The sequence below is a fragment of the Lepidochelys olivacea genome, assembly GCF_965140295.1.
Source record: "Lepidochelys olivacea isolate rLepOli2 genome assembly, chromosome: 9".
Classification (NCBI taxonomy): Eukaryota; Metazoa; Chordata; order Testudines; family Cheloniidae; genus Lepidochelys; species Lepidochelys olivacea.
In genome coordinates, this window is record NC_140419.1 from 7281665 (window position 1) to 7295982 (window position 14318).

General features: G+C 64.0%; 1 protein-coding gene across 1 annotated transcript; it reads left to right on the forward strand.

Moving 5' to 3' along the window:
- The first annotated feature begins 1387 nt into the window (after positions 1–1387).
- On the forward strand, positions 1388–13182 carry LOC311525936 (alkaline phosphatase-like). The gene is made up of 11 exons (XM_084638440.1): positions 1388–1533; positions 5075–5191; positions 7265–7380; positions 8180–8354; positions 8586–8758; positions 9440–9574; positions 9876–9945; positions 10493–10627; positions 11202–11393; positions 12285–12401; positions 12686–13182. Exons 1-11 carry the CDS (start codon positions 1446–1448, stop codon positions 12976–12978), a joined length of 1611 nt encoding a protein of 536 aa, XP_084494566.1. The 5' UTR covers positions 1388–1445; the 3' UTR covers positions 12979–13182.
- The last annotated feature ends 1136 nt before the right edge of the window (positions 13183–14318 follow it).

The following is a 14318-nucleotide window of genomic DNA, read 5'->3' on the forward strand; positions in this document are numbered from 1 at the left end:
TCCCGAGGAGGCCGAGCTCAGGACGCTTGCACCGGTCCCTTGCCGTGTCCTTGGCCATTTTTTCAGTCCCGCTTTCCTGACTTTTCAAGGTTGTTTGTCTCTCCCTAGAGAAACGCAGCCAAGCCCAATTCTTCCAGCTCCCTGGCGCTGCGAGCCCTGCGTGGGGTCTGAACGGCAGCACCTTTGCCCTTGTCTGTCGCCTCCCGCTCCCGGCTCGCCTGGCGCTGGGCCGCTGGAACTGGGAAATGAATGGAGGGAGGGAGCCGTCTGGACAACAGGGATCCACGAGGCACGATGTCACGGAGTGCCAAGGCGTGGCAGGGCGTAAGAGCAGCCACATGGGGGCAGCCCAATGGTCCATCCAGCCCCAGGGCCTGTCTTCCGACAGTGGCCGGTGCTGGGTGCTTCAGAGGGACTGAACAGAACGGGACAATAATCGAGTGATCCATCCCCTGTTGTTCACTCCCAGCTTCCTGCAGTCAGAGGTTTAGGGACACCCGGAGCATGGGGTTGTCTCCCTGACCATCTTGGCTAATAGCCATTGGTGGACCTGCTCTCCATGAATTACCTAATTCCCGTCAGTGGCAGACACAGGGCTAGAACCTAGACTGACCCCTCCAGGCCGATTGCTCTGGCTTGGCTTTGCCCGTGTCCACACTAAAGATCCACATGGACGTCGCTTTGCCCATGACTGGGGTGGAGCGAGGGCACGGGCCCCAGTGATGCTGCTCCGCTGCTGGCTCAGGAGAGGATCCAGTCCCAGTCAGACCCACGACGCGGGGATTTCCTGACTGGAAGGAGCTGGGCAGGGTTGGAATTTGGGCAGTAACAGGGTCTGTGATCTACTCACAAGTTTCTTTTGTGACTGCAAAGCCGCCTCCTTCGTTTGCAACTTAAATAGCTCAGCCCCCTTATCAGAGGGGCCAAACCTTTACTGCTCCTCCCAAGGGGTTATTGATCCTCAGCCAGCGTGCTCAGAGCAGGCCTGGATCTCTCACCTTGCACTGCCCCACGCAAACGCCTTGTCTTGGGGGGAGGAAGAAGGGATCTCTAATCTCGGCGTGCTCAAGTCCCAGCAATGGCTTTTCCCTCTCGAGGGTGACACCGTGATCTCTGGGGTAAGGCCTGCGCGTGGGGGGTGAATAACAGAAAGCTTGGCCAGGAACTTTGCAATGGCCAAAGTGGACAGGCATTAGCCGAACAAACGCTGGCCACTCTGCAGTGGGGAAGGGGAACCCAGCTCCCTGCTGCTGTCCCTCCTGGGATTTTGTTTCTTTGAATGTGATCAACGCTTCTTTCGCCCTCTGCTGCAGGACTTTACCACCCTGACACATTGGGCAATGTGCCAGCCGGTCCAAAGGTGAAAGGAAGCGTCTATAAAGAGACAGCTCCTTCTCGAGAGAGACAGGCAGAGTTTGCGGAGGGATTCCCCCGGCAGCTGCAAAATGAGCTCAGTGCAACACCTGGCCACCGCTGGCATCTGCGTCTACCTCTGCCTTGCCGTTCGCCTCTCTGCGTCTCCTGCGTCTCTAGGTGAGAAGCAAACTTTCCACAAGTCTGATTTGTACAGTGAGGGGGCTTTTCAGCTGGAAACCTCTCTGCTGTTTTGTCAGACGGGTGGGTGTTTTGTTGCACTGGCTAGGGGGCAATGCATAGCACAGTGAGACTCTCTGAAGCAGCCAGCTAAACTTGGGGGGGTGGGATCGAGCTACAGATCTGCTGTCCTGGCCGACGTTTGGAAGTGGGGGAAGCTTCACCTTGGGAGAGGGGCTTGTCTTTTGAAAGGGGGTCCGTGGAGCAGATTTGCTCTCCCTATGCTAATGCTGGGGGCACCCACTGCCAACACCTTGCTGCCTTGGTGAACAAGTGCCCAGATGCCAGCAGCAAACCCAGGACAGCACGCCACAAACTGCGGCTTCTTCACTGCCCGGGCACGGCACCTTGTGAAGACAGGATGATGGAGGGGCAGAGCTCACTGCCCGAGCACTGCAATCCTCCTTGTGAAGACAGGATGATGTAGGGGCAGAGCTCACTGCCCGAGCACTGCAATCCTCCTTGTGAAGACAGGATGATGTAGGGGCAGAGCTCACTGAGACTGGTGGTGCATCGTAACAGTGCATGGGCGGGTGGGGAATCCCTCATATTCCAGAGTTTGATGTAGGATCAATAGAGTTGACTGGTAAATACAAGAGAGACATACAGAGAGGTCTGGCTTGACAAAGCCCTGGCTGGGGTGATTTAGTCGGGGATCGGTCCTGCTTTGGACAGGGGGTTGGACTAGATGATCTCCTGAGGTCCCTTCCGACCCTGATCTTCTAGGATTCTATGAAGCCCATCTGGCCATTCTGCAGTGCTCCCCAGCGTGCTGAGGGGTCTAGCTGCAAATTCTTTCCTTGTTTGCCCTTCTGTGGTAGCCAGGTTGGTCCTGGGATATGAGAGACGAGGTGGGGGAGGGAATCTTTTTTATTGGCCCACCTTCTGCTGGGGGAAGGGACCAGCTTTTGAGCTTGCACCGAGCTGAAGATGTCGTCTGGGGAGCTGGAAAGCTGGTGCCTTCCCCCAACAGAAGATGGGCCAAAAAAAGAGATTCCCTCCCCCACTTTGTAATTCTCTCCTTGGCAGAGATAGAGAAGCTGCTCCTGCTTTCTGGGCAGGTTCTGGAGATGAATAGCAGGTAAGGGGTTAGTCGAGTCCGTCAATAGCTATTTGCTTGTTACAGAATCGAACAGGTCACCGGGGTTGTTCACAGCCACTGACAAGCAGCAGCATCCCCGCTGCTTGTGTGACACACACACTTCTTTCCTGAAAACAACGAGTCCGGTGGCACCTTAAAGACTAACAGATTTATTTGGGCATAAGCTTTCGTGGAGAAAAAAACCCCTTCTTCCGCTGCATGGAGTCTTTCCTGAAACATCTGTCAATCCCTTAGGGACCGTCACAGGCTATTGATGTATGGAGCTTTCATGAACGTGCTATGGGAAAGCAGGTCCTGTCCCACCGGTTTCTGCTCTAGACTTGTCGGGGTCTCTGCAGGCAGGCAAGACCCTTGTCTGTAGCCTTAGGGCTGTCTTCAGCTGTTTACCCATCGTGCTAAGATCAGGGTTTTGGATCACTTGGCTCGTGCCGTGATCGGAAGAGGGGGCTTTCCGATAACGGGTCTCCAATGCCCCCGCTATTTAGCAGCAAGCTGCCTGTGTCTTTCAGGGGCCACGGAAATACACGCGCCTTTGGGCTCTCTCCGGAGCCCGCTCCCACCTTAGTCCAGCTCCGCCGTTCTCAAACTTCCCTGCACCCACACCCTTCTGACAACAGAAATTACCGCACAAGCCTGGGAGCGGGGACTGGAGCCTGAGCCCCACTGCCCGGGCGATGGGGCTCGGAATTGGGCCCTGGGCCCCAGCAAGTCAGAGCCAGTCCTGGCGACCCCATTGAAATTTGGCGTCCCGTCCAGCTGGGTCCAGGGCTGCCGCGCTGGGGAGGAAGGCTCCAGGCTGCAGAGAGTGAGGCTGTCATGGGAGGAGGCCAGCTGGGGGGAGGTTGTGACAGAGCCTTGGCCTGCCCCACGGGCCGCCCCAGCCCGGCTCTCCCCACTCCCAGGGTGCAGGCACCGGGGGACCAAGCCGCTGCGTGGCTGTGGAAGCTGGCGTGGCTCCAGGAGGTCTGTGACAGTTGACATCAGCCAGGAACTTGGCCCAGTGAAAAGCCCCGAATTAGGGGGGAAAGAAGAGAGAGACTGACAGTTTATGTAGGGCCTAGACAAAATCAAAATTGTGTGCTCTCTGGCTCCCCCTGCAGGCTGTGTTGATTAACACAACCTGCTGGTGCCGGCGCATAGGGAGGGGATTGTCTGTTGTTTAACTGAGAGGGAGCTGTGGATCGTGCTGGCACTTGGGCCTCACCTAGAGCGGAGACGAGGGGCCCCGTGGCGAGAGGGTGGGGGTGCAATCTCCCCCCCTTGTACTGTGGGAGCCTGGTGCCGCGGCTGAGCCCAGCGCAGTGGGAAACGGCCCAGAGGCTGGCCTGATCAAAGCCCCGTTGGCAGCGTTTGCTCTTTAAATCTCCCCATGGGAGCCTGCTTTTAAAATCCTGCCCCTGCCCCTGCCCCGGGACATGCCACCCGCAGGGAAGCCCCCGACGGGGAGGAAGCACCGAATTCCCAGCCCCACTCTGGGTGTTTCCAAGCACTGAGGGGCAGCGCCAGAGGAAACCTGGCACAGCTGGTGCTCGGGGGGGCTGTTTGGCCCTGTGTTGCCCTGGTTCTTTAATGGCACAAGGAGCCCTGGGTGGGGCTGGAATCTGGGCTTTTCCCTGCGTTCCAGCTCCCAGGAGGTAGGAACACCACAGGGGACCGGATCTCCCATCATTTCAGTGCCACGGGTGACTCCCGGCACCCAAATCTCACGCAAAACCCCCAGTGAACTTGTGTGCCTGGGCACCGCTGCGCTGTCTGCTGGATGGAACTGGAACTGCTCATCTGTGCGACATAGACCCTGTATTGCAAGCAGCTGGGGTTGATTTTCCGCTGGCCTGAGCTGTGGGAGCTGTCTCCCCCAGGAAGGTGCAAGTGGCCCTGGTGTGTAGCAGGGTGACCGTGCTGGGTGGGCTGTGCTGTCGATCCAGACCCTGAGCAAGGGGTTCCCGGGCCCGGTTTGCTGTGGGAGGCGGCTGCAGGCCCAGGGCCTGTCTCCAGTGGGTGCCGAGTTACCTCCCAGGAGCAGGACTGTGATGGGGGGTAGGAGGGCCCTGCCCAGCAGCTAGACGCTGGCTTAGCAGGATCAGGGGCTAAAATCCTCACCTGTCTCGGGAAGACCTGGAGCTGTCTGTCCTGGCACAAGGGTCCTGGTGGACATTGCCCGGACTCCCACCCCCATGGGAAGCCCCCCGTTCCGAAGCAGGCTGCCTCAGTCACGCTGGCTCCCGTCCGCTCTCCCAGCCCGGACAAGGCGTGCCGTGGCTCAGCCGAGCAGGGTGATGTGGCTGGTCCCCGCTCACCCGCAGCCCGCCCGCCCCCTGCTCCGGGTAGGAGGGTGTGCTGCATCCAGGCCCTGAACCCCGCGCTCCCCCTGCCTTTCAGAGGACGAGAAGGCCCCTGCCTACTGGAACGAGAGAGCCAGGAGGACGCTGGAGTCGGCACTGAACCTGGCACCCGTGACCCGCCGTGCCAAGAACATCATTCTCTTCCTGGGCGATGGTGAGTGCTGTGCCCACCTGCTGGCACTGGGTCCTGGCACAGCCGCGGCACCTGCAGGGGGTTCCCTTTACCCCCTTCTAATCTTGCTTGGCCAGGGGAGCCCAGGGCTCCCTGAGGGGACAGGGGGTCTCTGTTTAACCCTTTGTGCGAGGTGGCTGGAGCAGATCACGGCGCCCAGCTACAGCAGGGCAAGGGTGCTGCCCAGGGAGACACCACTGCCATGGCTGCCCGGTGCCCTGCCGCTCAGCTCACCGTGGGGCTGCTGTGTCCAGCCACCTGCCGGCCCTCGCGGAGCTTTGTCTGCAACAGGGACCTGACCCACGCGCTGGGCATGGGGCAGCGTTAGCCGGCAGGGCCTGGGTGCCTGGGGAGGGGCCCCGGGACCTGACACAAGCAGGGCCCTGGGGTGAACGCTCCAAGCTCAGCCTGGTCGCTCTTCCCTGCCGCTGATAGCCGAGGGACCAGCGATTGCGGCTTCTCTGCCCCTAGATGGCGGCAAGGCCTGGCCGGGAGGGCTCCTCTCCCCACGGCGCATCTGGCCAGGGGTCCCGCCCTGTGCCTCAGTGTCCCCAGCAGCAGCCTGAGGATAGCGCTGCCCTCGACAGCGGCAGGGGAGGGTGAAGGTCACCGTGCACAGCCGTAGCTGGCTGTTTGGAGGGGCTGGGTGCGGCCGTGGTGCCTCGGCTCTCCCCGGGGGGGGAATGGGGCTGGCTCGGGGCGGGCGGGGGGCAGTGACCTGGCAGCGGGCAGAATCCTGCCAACTCTGGGAGATCCCTCCTGGAGTGAGGGATGGGGGGGCTGCTTTTGTCCCAGCCCCCTGGGGACCCCCACCATCGCAGCTGTAGCCCCTCCCCCCCAGTTGTCTTATCTCCCTCCTCCCCCGCCTCAACCAGGCTCTGCAGCTCTATTTGCAGGGACCTTTAAAGGGCTCTGCCCTCCCCTTCAGCCCTGCCCAGCTCTGCTCTCCCCTCCCCTGACCTTGTCTGCTCCCTCCCTGGGCGCTGATTGATGCCCCTTGGCCCGCTTGGGTTCTGGCAGCTCCCTGCTCTGTAGGTCAAGCCGTCATTTCAGCAAAGCAAACCCTGGCGCGGGCAGGGGCCTGGGCCTGGCTAATGTGGTCAGGGAAGCTTGTAACTCCAGGCGGGGCCTGCGAGTCGCTCCGGGGCGCTGGGTCGTCCAGCCGGAGCCACCTATGCCAGGATCCAAGATAAAATTCCTCTCCTATCCATGGCCCATCCCTGTGTGCTGGCCGGCCAGGTAACACTGAGCACTCTGGCAACACTGAGCACTCTGCAGGTTCGGAACACTCAGCCCCGGGGCAGGCTCAGCGCCCCACATCACAGGTGGGGAAACTGAGGCACGGAGGGGGGAGTCGGCTATCAGAGCTGGGAAGCAAATTGAGCCACTTCAGACCCTGGGCCGGTGCTGAGCCCACTGGGCCGCATGGGCCCTGGGGTTACGGCAGAGTCTGTGAGAGCTGGTAGCTGTACAAGGCCTTTGCCCCGCCAGCGTACAGTTCTGAGTCCATCCAGCAGGGGGCGCCGGTGCAAGCGTGGGATCAGCATCCTCAGCCCCCCGGCCGCCCAGAGAGCGCGCCTTCCCCGCAGGCAACCTCCTGCCCGAGCAGCACCGTCTCGCCCGCTGGCCCCGTGACCTGCCCAGAGGAGAGGGAGCCTCGCACGGGGATGGGGGTAGCGGGGGGAGTCTCAAGACACCGAGCGGGAGCCAGTGGGTGAAGTGGGGGGGAGTTTAACGAAGGTGCCGCTGGCTTCTGGTGCAGCCGTGGGATCTGCCAGGGGTCTGGGTCACAGCCCGTCCCTTGGGATGCTCCCGGCAAACAGCAGAGACCGTGTGGCTGGGCCCGTCCTGCCACGGGGCACACGGGGACGGCGTCTGCTGGGCATCTCCTGCCAGCCCCAGAACTGATCCAAGAGGCAGCTCAGCAGCGCCCCCTGCTGACCGATCCAGGAGTGGGAGGGACTGGCTCCAGGCTGCACCCCATTGGTGCCTGGGGTCAGCCCCTGGCAGCTCAGGGGCTGCGATGCTAATCCTTGGCTGGCGCTGGGTTTGCAGGCATGGGGATCTCCACCATCTCTGCTGCTCGGATCTACAAGGGGCAGCTGGCGGGCGAGCCCGGCGAGGACAGCCAGCTGGCCATGGAGACCTTCCCCTACGTCGCCCTCGCCAAGGTGAGTGCCCAGCCCCAGAAGGATGGGGCATGGGGAGCCTCTGCCCAGGGGGAGAGAGCAGAGGACTCTGCAGCTGGCCCTCAGCAGAGCCCTGGGGTGGCTCTGAACGAGCCTTGGCATCGGGCCAGGCCTAGCCCTCTGTCCCCTGGGCACCCCTCTGCCCAACGGGCTCACTGCTCGGCTCTAGAGGCTCCATCCCCCCAAATGCTCTGGGAGCCGGTCCGTCAGCGAGGGGAAAGTCGCCACGCAGTCGACACCCCGCAAGGGGTCGGCCTTCTCTGCCCTGGGCAGCTGGCGTGAGGTACGGTGCCCCAGCGTGGGCCAGGGAGGGAGGGCTGAGGCTGGCATCCCTGCTGGCAGGCCCCAGGGAGGGAGGGTCTAGGGAAGTCGGGGTACAGATGAGAGCATAGCAGGGTGTTGGCAGGACTGGGGTGAGGGGGGGCAGGAGTTGGACTGTGATGCGATGACAGCCGGGAGGGGGAGATGACTTCAGACCCAGACTGCGGGGAGGGAGCTGGCCTGGGGTCACCCCACGTACCGTGTCCTGCGCCCACAGGCCGTGTTCCCCTGCGGGAGGGAGCTCGCAGGCGGGCCCTGGGCCTCCCGCCGTTGGGGCTCTGCATAGCAGCTGGGAGCAGCCCTGTGGGGATGCGGGGGGTCCCAAATCCCCTGGGCATCTGGCTCCACGGTTCAATCCTCCCGCCGGGTGAGACACCCCCGGCTGCCCGGGAACGCTCCCAGGGCACGGGCTGTTCCAGCCGCCCCCAGGGCCCGTTCCTGGCCCCTTGCTGCCTTGCAGACGTACAACGTGGACCGGCAGGTGCCCGACAGTGCTGGTACGGGCACCGCCTACCTGTGTGGCGTGAAGACCAACGCCAAAACCCTGGGGGTGAGCGCCGCCGCCGTCTATGGCAAATGCAACACCACGTGGGGCAACGAGGTCTACTCCGTCCTGCACCGGGCCAAGCAGTCGGGTAAGAGAGCACCCTGGGCTCGAGCTGACCCAGCCCAGCTTGGGGCACATTGTGCCCTCCTCCCCGCCTGTGCCCCCTCTCCTGTAGCCATCGGCACGACAGAGCCAGGCTGTCTGGACTCCTGGCCCTGCCCGCTGGCCCCAGCCTCGGCACGGATCACCCCCTTCCCTTGCATGCAGAGGCTGCCCTGCCGAAAGCGGCGGTAACCCGCCCTCCCCTCTGGTGTTGCAGGCAAGGCGGTGGGCATCGTGACAACCACCCGCGTGCAGCACGCCTCTCCGGGCGCGGCCTACGCCCACGTGGTCAACCGGGAGTGGTACAGCGACGCCGACCTGCCCAAGGAGGCCATCAGGCAGGGCTGCAAAGACATCGCGTACCAGCTGGTGCACAACACAGACATCAACGTGAGCCGCCGGGGGCAAGGGGCCGTGGCACTGGGGGGCAAGGGGCCAGGGGCCTGCAGCAGGTGCTTCCCGGCCCTGCAAGGCCAGCTGGTGCTCAGCCCCCAGCAAGCCATTTGGGGGGCAGGTGTTGCCTGCCACATGGCTGGGGGTAGGGGACAGACCTCTCCAGAAAGCACAGATCTTGTCGCATCCCTGTGACCTCCCGGCATCCTGACCCTGCCCAGCTGGGCTGATTTACACCCGGGCACTGAGCTCACAACTCCCCGATATACCCCGGCAGGCCATGAAGGTTCAGCCGTCGCTTCTGGCTGTTTATTTTTCGGAGCCCTTTCCCGCGCCCAGCTGGGGCATTGTGGGGAGGGGAGCAGGGGATAGAGACGGCTCCTCCCCTGGGGTCCGTGGGGCAGGTGTCACACGTGGAGGAGCAGTTATGGGGCCCTGCTTCCTGCTGGGGTGCCTATATCCCAGCCAGTGGTTTGTCATGACAGCCTGGATAGGGCTTCCCTGCACAGCAGGCCCGTGCACTCCCCATGTCGGCCAGAGGGGGTGCTGCCGACTCCCCTGCCAGGGCTCTGGTCCTCCATGCAGGGGGCTGAGCGCTGGCTCTGCCTGGCCCATGGGGGCGTCGGGGCACGCTGGGCTCCGATCCACTGACGGCTGGGCTCCCCGCCCTGTCTGCAGGTGATTCTGGGCGGTGGGAGGATGTACATGACTCCCCGGAGGACCCCGGACCCCGAGTACCCGACGGACCCAAAGCAGAGCGGGACGAGGAAGGATGGACTCGACCTGGTCGAGAGGTGGCTCAGTGGCAAGGAGGTACCAGCTCTGCCAGGGCCCCCGAGCAGAGGGGCAGGGATGGGGGGTGCAGTGACCCAGCCCAGGGGCAGCTCGTTCGCTCAGAAGTGGCCCCGAATGCACCCAGCTGGATCTCTACAGGTGTGGCATAGGCACTGTGCACCCATGGGCATGCATGTGGATTACATGCAGTGCGGGTGTAGGCGGGCCTCTGACACGCTCCGGGGGGGTGTACCTGCCCCTGGGGGGCAGGTGAGCACGTACATGTTGGCAGAGATGCACTGGGCATGGCCTGGCTGAGCCGTGTCTGTTCTGGTGGCAGGGGGCACGGTACGTCTGGGACAAGAAAGGCCTGGACGCCATCGATGAGAACTCCACCGACTACCTCCTGGGTAAGGGTGTCAGCTGGGCCGGGCAGAGCTGGCCCGTGCTCCTTGGCCGTTAGCCGGGCTTCTCCGTACAGCGACGAGGGGGAACGAACCCCGGCTGGGTAGGGCACTCTGGGGCTCGGTTCCCCACTGCAGGGAGCTCCCTGGCCCGAGCAGCAGCCCCGCCGCGGGCAGGAGGGGGCTGGAGTCCGAGGTCCATGAGACCAGTCCATTGGGGACCATCTCATGTGTGAATTCGCTGCGTTGAGGGACCCGCTCTGCCTCTGCGTGGGGCTGGCCCTCAGAGCCGCATGCACCCCACTGCTGCCCCGGGGGCACAGAGAGTGCCAGCCCCTTGGCACTGCCAGCCCCGGCCAGGCTGGGATGCCAGAGAGGGAACCAGCCTGTAGCCCCTGAGTGGCCACAGAAGGGCAGGGGGCCGGGTTGGTCACAGCTGTCCCAGGGGCTAGGGGGGTGTCGGACCCGGGTGAATAGGATCTTTCTCCCTGGGCCGGCCCCCCAGCAGCACTGGTACTGGACAGGCCCTGATGCTGGCGGCTCATCCCGGCAGGTCTCTTTGAGCCCAAGGACATGAAGTACGAGCTGAACCGCGACGCCGGCATGGACCCCTCCATCGTGGAGATGACGGAGAAGGCCATCCGCATCCTGCGCAGGAATCCCCGTGGCTTCTTCCTCTTTGTGGAAGATGAGTCACCCTGTGGAGCCGGCCCAGCCCCTCCTGCCGGCTGAGAGTGCGGGTTCCCCTGGCCCAGCAGGAGGGAGTGGCACGGCCCAGGCGGGCATTCGGGCGGGTGGGAGGGGGAGCCTTGGTGTGCCAGGGGCGAGTTATGGGCCGACCCGTGATTAGTGTCGCCACCTTTCTGATGGCAGAAAACCCAACATCTCTGCCCCGCCCCTTCTCCGAGGCCCCACCTCTGCCCCGCCCCTGCTCTGAGACCCCGCCCCCACTCACTCCATTTCCCCCCCCCATTGCTCGCTCTCCCCCACCCTCGTTCACTAGCTCGTTTTCACCGGCCTGGGGCAGGAGTTGGGGTGCGGGAGGGGGTGAGGGCTCTGGCTGGGGCCAGAAATGAGGGGTTCAGGCTGCGGGAGGGGGTTAGGCTGCGGAGGGTGAGGGCTTGAAAACCGGACGCCTGGCAACCCGACCCGCGATGCCAGATCTCTGCCCCAGTGCCCAGGGGCAGCTGCCAGCCCGGTGCCCAGGCAGGGGAGTGGAGCTGGATGCTCGGGGCCTGACGGGCGCTCTCCCCCTTCTGCACGAGGCAGGATCGACCACGGGCACCACAGCAGCAGGGCCAAGCAGGCGCTGAGCGAAGCCGTCATGCTGGACCGGGCCGTGGCCCGTGCCGCCCGGCTGACCCACGCCTCGGAGACCCTCACCGTGGTGACGGCCGACCACTCGCACGTCTTCAGCTTCGGGGGCAGCACGCCGCGGGGCAACAGCATCTTCGGTGAGCGGGGGGCTCCCGAGGGGCTCCCGGGGGGCGCGGAAACCCTCAGTACTCGTAGGTCACAGGGCAAGTACCCTCCCTCCCGCTCTGCAGAAGCCCCTCACTCTTGACCCGCAGCCCCCTCCGCCCGTGCCCCTCACTCCCAACCCGCAGCCCCCTCCGCCCGTGCCCCTCACTCCCGACCCGCAGCCCCCACTCCCCGTGCCCCTCACTCGCGACCCGCAGCCCCCTCCACCAGTGCCCCTCACTCCCGACCCACGCCCCTCACTCCCGACCCGCAGCCCCCTCCGCCCGTGCCCCTCACTCGCGACCCGCAGCCCCCTCCGCCCGTGCCCCTCACTCGCGACCCGCAGCCCCCTCCACCAGTGCCCCTCACTCCCGACCCGTGCCCCTCACTCCCAACCCGCAGCCCCCTCCGCCCATGCCCCTCACTCCCGACCCGCAGCCCCCTCCACCAGTGCCCCTCACTCCCGACCCACGCCCCTCACTCCCGACCCGCAGCCCCCTCCACCAGTGCCCCTCACTCCCGACCCGCGCCCCTCACTCCCGACCCGCAGCCCCCTCCGCCCATGCCCCTCACTCACGACCCGCAGCCCCCTCCGCCCGTGCCCCTCACTCCCGACCCGCAGCCCCCTCTCCCCGTGCCCCTCACTCCCGACCCGCAGCCCCCTGCTGTCCCAGGCCTGGTATCTCTAAGCCTCAACCCCCACCCATGGTTGTTAGCTCCCTTGGGACCTGCCATGGGCTCAGCTGCTGTGGGCACTGAGCTGTGGGTGCCACCCTTGGGCGTCCTGTTATGGCCATTCAATGTGCAGCACCCAGCCGGGAGGGGGTTGTCAGTCTGGGGCTGCCAGCTGAGGGTCTGCTGACGTCTCCCCGTGTGCGTGACAGGCCTGGCGCCCAAGAAGGCCGAGGACAAGCGGTCGTACACCAGCATATTGTACGGCAACGGGCCGGGCTACGCCATCGCTAACGGGAGCCGCCCGGATGTGAGCAGCCTGCCCATCGGTAAGAGCCGCTGCCCGCCCCAGCTGGGCCCAGAGTCCGCCCTGCCGCCAGGGCGCCCGGGGGAGGGTGCTGGGCCCCTCGCTCAGGGCGGTGTGTGCCAGCCCCGAGGCACCGGGGAGGAGGCGCGGAGGGTCACTTTATCCCACGCTCGCCTCGCCTGAGCCCGCCAGTTCCCGCCACCAGCCTGGGGGCGCTGGGGCTGGGGAGGCATCGGGAGCTGCCGGGAGATGGTCTCGTGACTCACGACCCGTCTGTCTGTCTGGCTCCCCCCATCGCCCTGGCAGAAGACAAGGATTACCGGCAGCAGGCGGCCGTACCCCTGGACACCGAGACCCACGCCGGCGAGGACGTGGCCATCATGGCCAAGGGCCCCATGGCCCACCTCTTCCACGGAGTGCAGGAGCAGAACTACGTTGCCCACGTCCTGGCCTACGCCGGTGGCCTGGAGCCGTACCACACGGGCCCTGAGTGCCTGGCGCCAAGCTGCAGGTCAGGCAGCCCAGGCCTCAGCCAGCCCCACAGCCTGCTGCTCCTCGCCCTGGGGGTAGCCTCCCTCCTGCTGACAGCCAGACTTTGATCTCTGCCAGGCCTGGGGGTCCACCCTATGCCCTCTGCTAGCGGAGCAGCCAGTGCCCCCCAGGCTGTGGGGCTGGGCGGGCCCCGGCCCTCCCCTGGTACCATGCGAGAGCGATGCTGTCGCTTGTCTGTGTATATAATTTTGTAACAGTCTCCTGCCCTCCCAGCTGCCCCGGAAATAAAATCTGCCACCATTTTATTATTACTCCTGTCTCTTATTTTGCTGGACGGCTCCCCACACCCTGAAATGTCAGAAGGCTCCTGATGGAAGCCACTAGCTCCGGGTACCTCTGAGTCAGGCTGCCCCGGAGTCCCTGGGCGCTGCTCTGGGACTGCTCCCTACGCAGCCAGGCAGGACTCTGGGGAAGTCTCCTCTCTGGGAGCAGCCTGTCTGCAGGGCAAGAAGCTCACACGGCTTCCACCTTCCTGGGTCTGACCTCGGAGCATTCAGCCTCCTCTGCCCCTCCGTGCGCTTCCCCCAGTGAGTCCGCCCAGGCGGGGTCCTGGGGAAGCCAGAGGGTCCTGCCCCCCAACTCCGCAGTCAGACGTGACTCAGCCAGCCAGTAAAACAGAAGGTTTATTAGACGACAGGAACATGGTCTAACACAGAGTTTGTAGGTGCAGAGAACAGGATCGCTCAGCCGGGTCCATTTTGGGGGGCAGTGAGCCAGACAACCACGTCTGCCCTTCACTCCATGTCCCCAGCCAGCCCCAAACTGAAACTCCCTCCAGCCCCTCCTCCCCTGGGCTTTGTCCCTTTCCGGGACCAGGAGGGCACCTGATTCCTTTGTTCTCCAACCCTTTAACTCTCACCTCGCAGGGGGGAAGGGCCCAGGCCATCAGTTGCCAGGAAACAAGGTGTCAGCCATTCTCTGTGTCCAGACCCCTGCACACACCTGCCCTGTAGGGCTCTGCAATGATCATACACCCTTACCCCACCACCTAGATACTTAAGAACTGCCTAGGGGAAACTGAGGCACCCCCCCACTATTCAGAGGAAACATTAAGAAGAGTCCTGCTTTGTCACACAGGCACAGCAAGGCTCACAGCATCCTGGCTGTGTGGTACCCCAACACTCCTGGCACCAGCTCCCCCACGGCCCAACAGCTGAGGGTCTGCTACTGGCGCCGGGTGTAGAGATGCTAGGTGTCCAGTTTTCAACTAGAACGTCCAGTCGAAAAGGGAAACTGGCAGCATCCGGTCAGCATGGCTGACTGGGTAGCTGAAAGTCCAGTTGGCAACAGCGGGGATGTCAGGGCTCTGTCTGCACAGTTCCTGGGAAGCAGCAGCATGTCTCTCCAGCTCCTAGGCAGAGGGGCGGCCAGAGGGGCTCCGCGCACT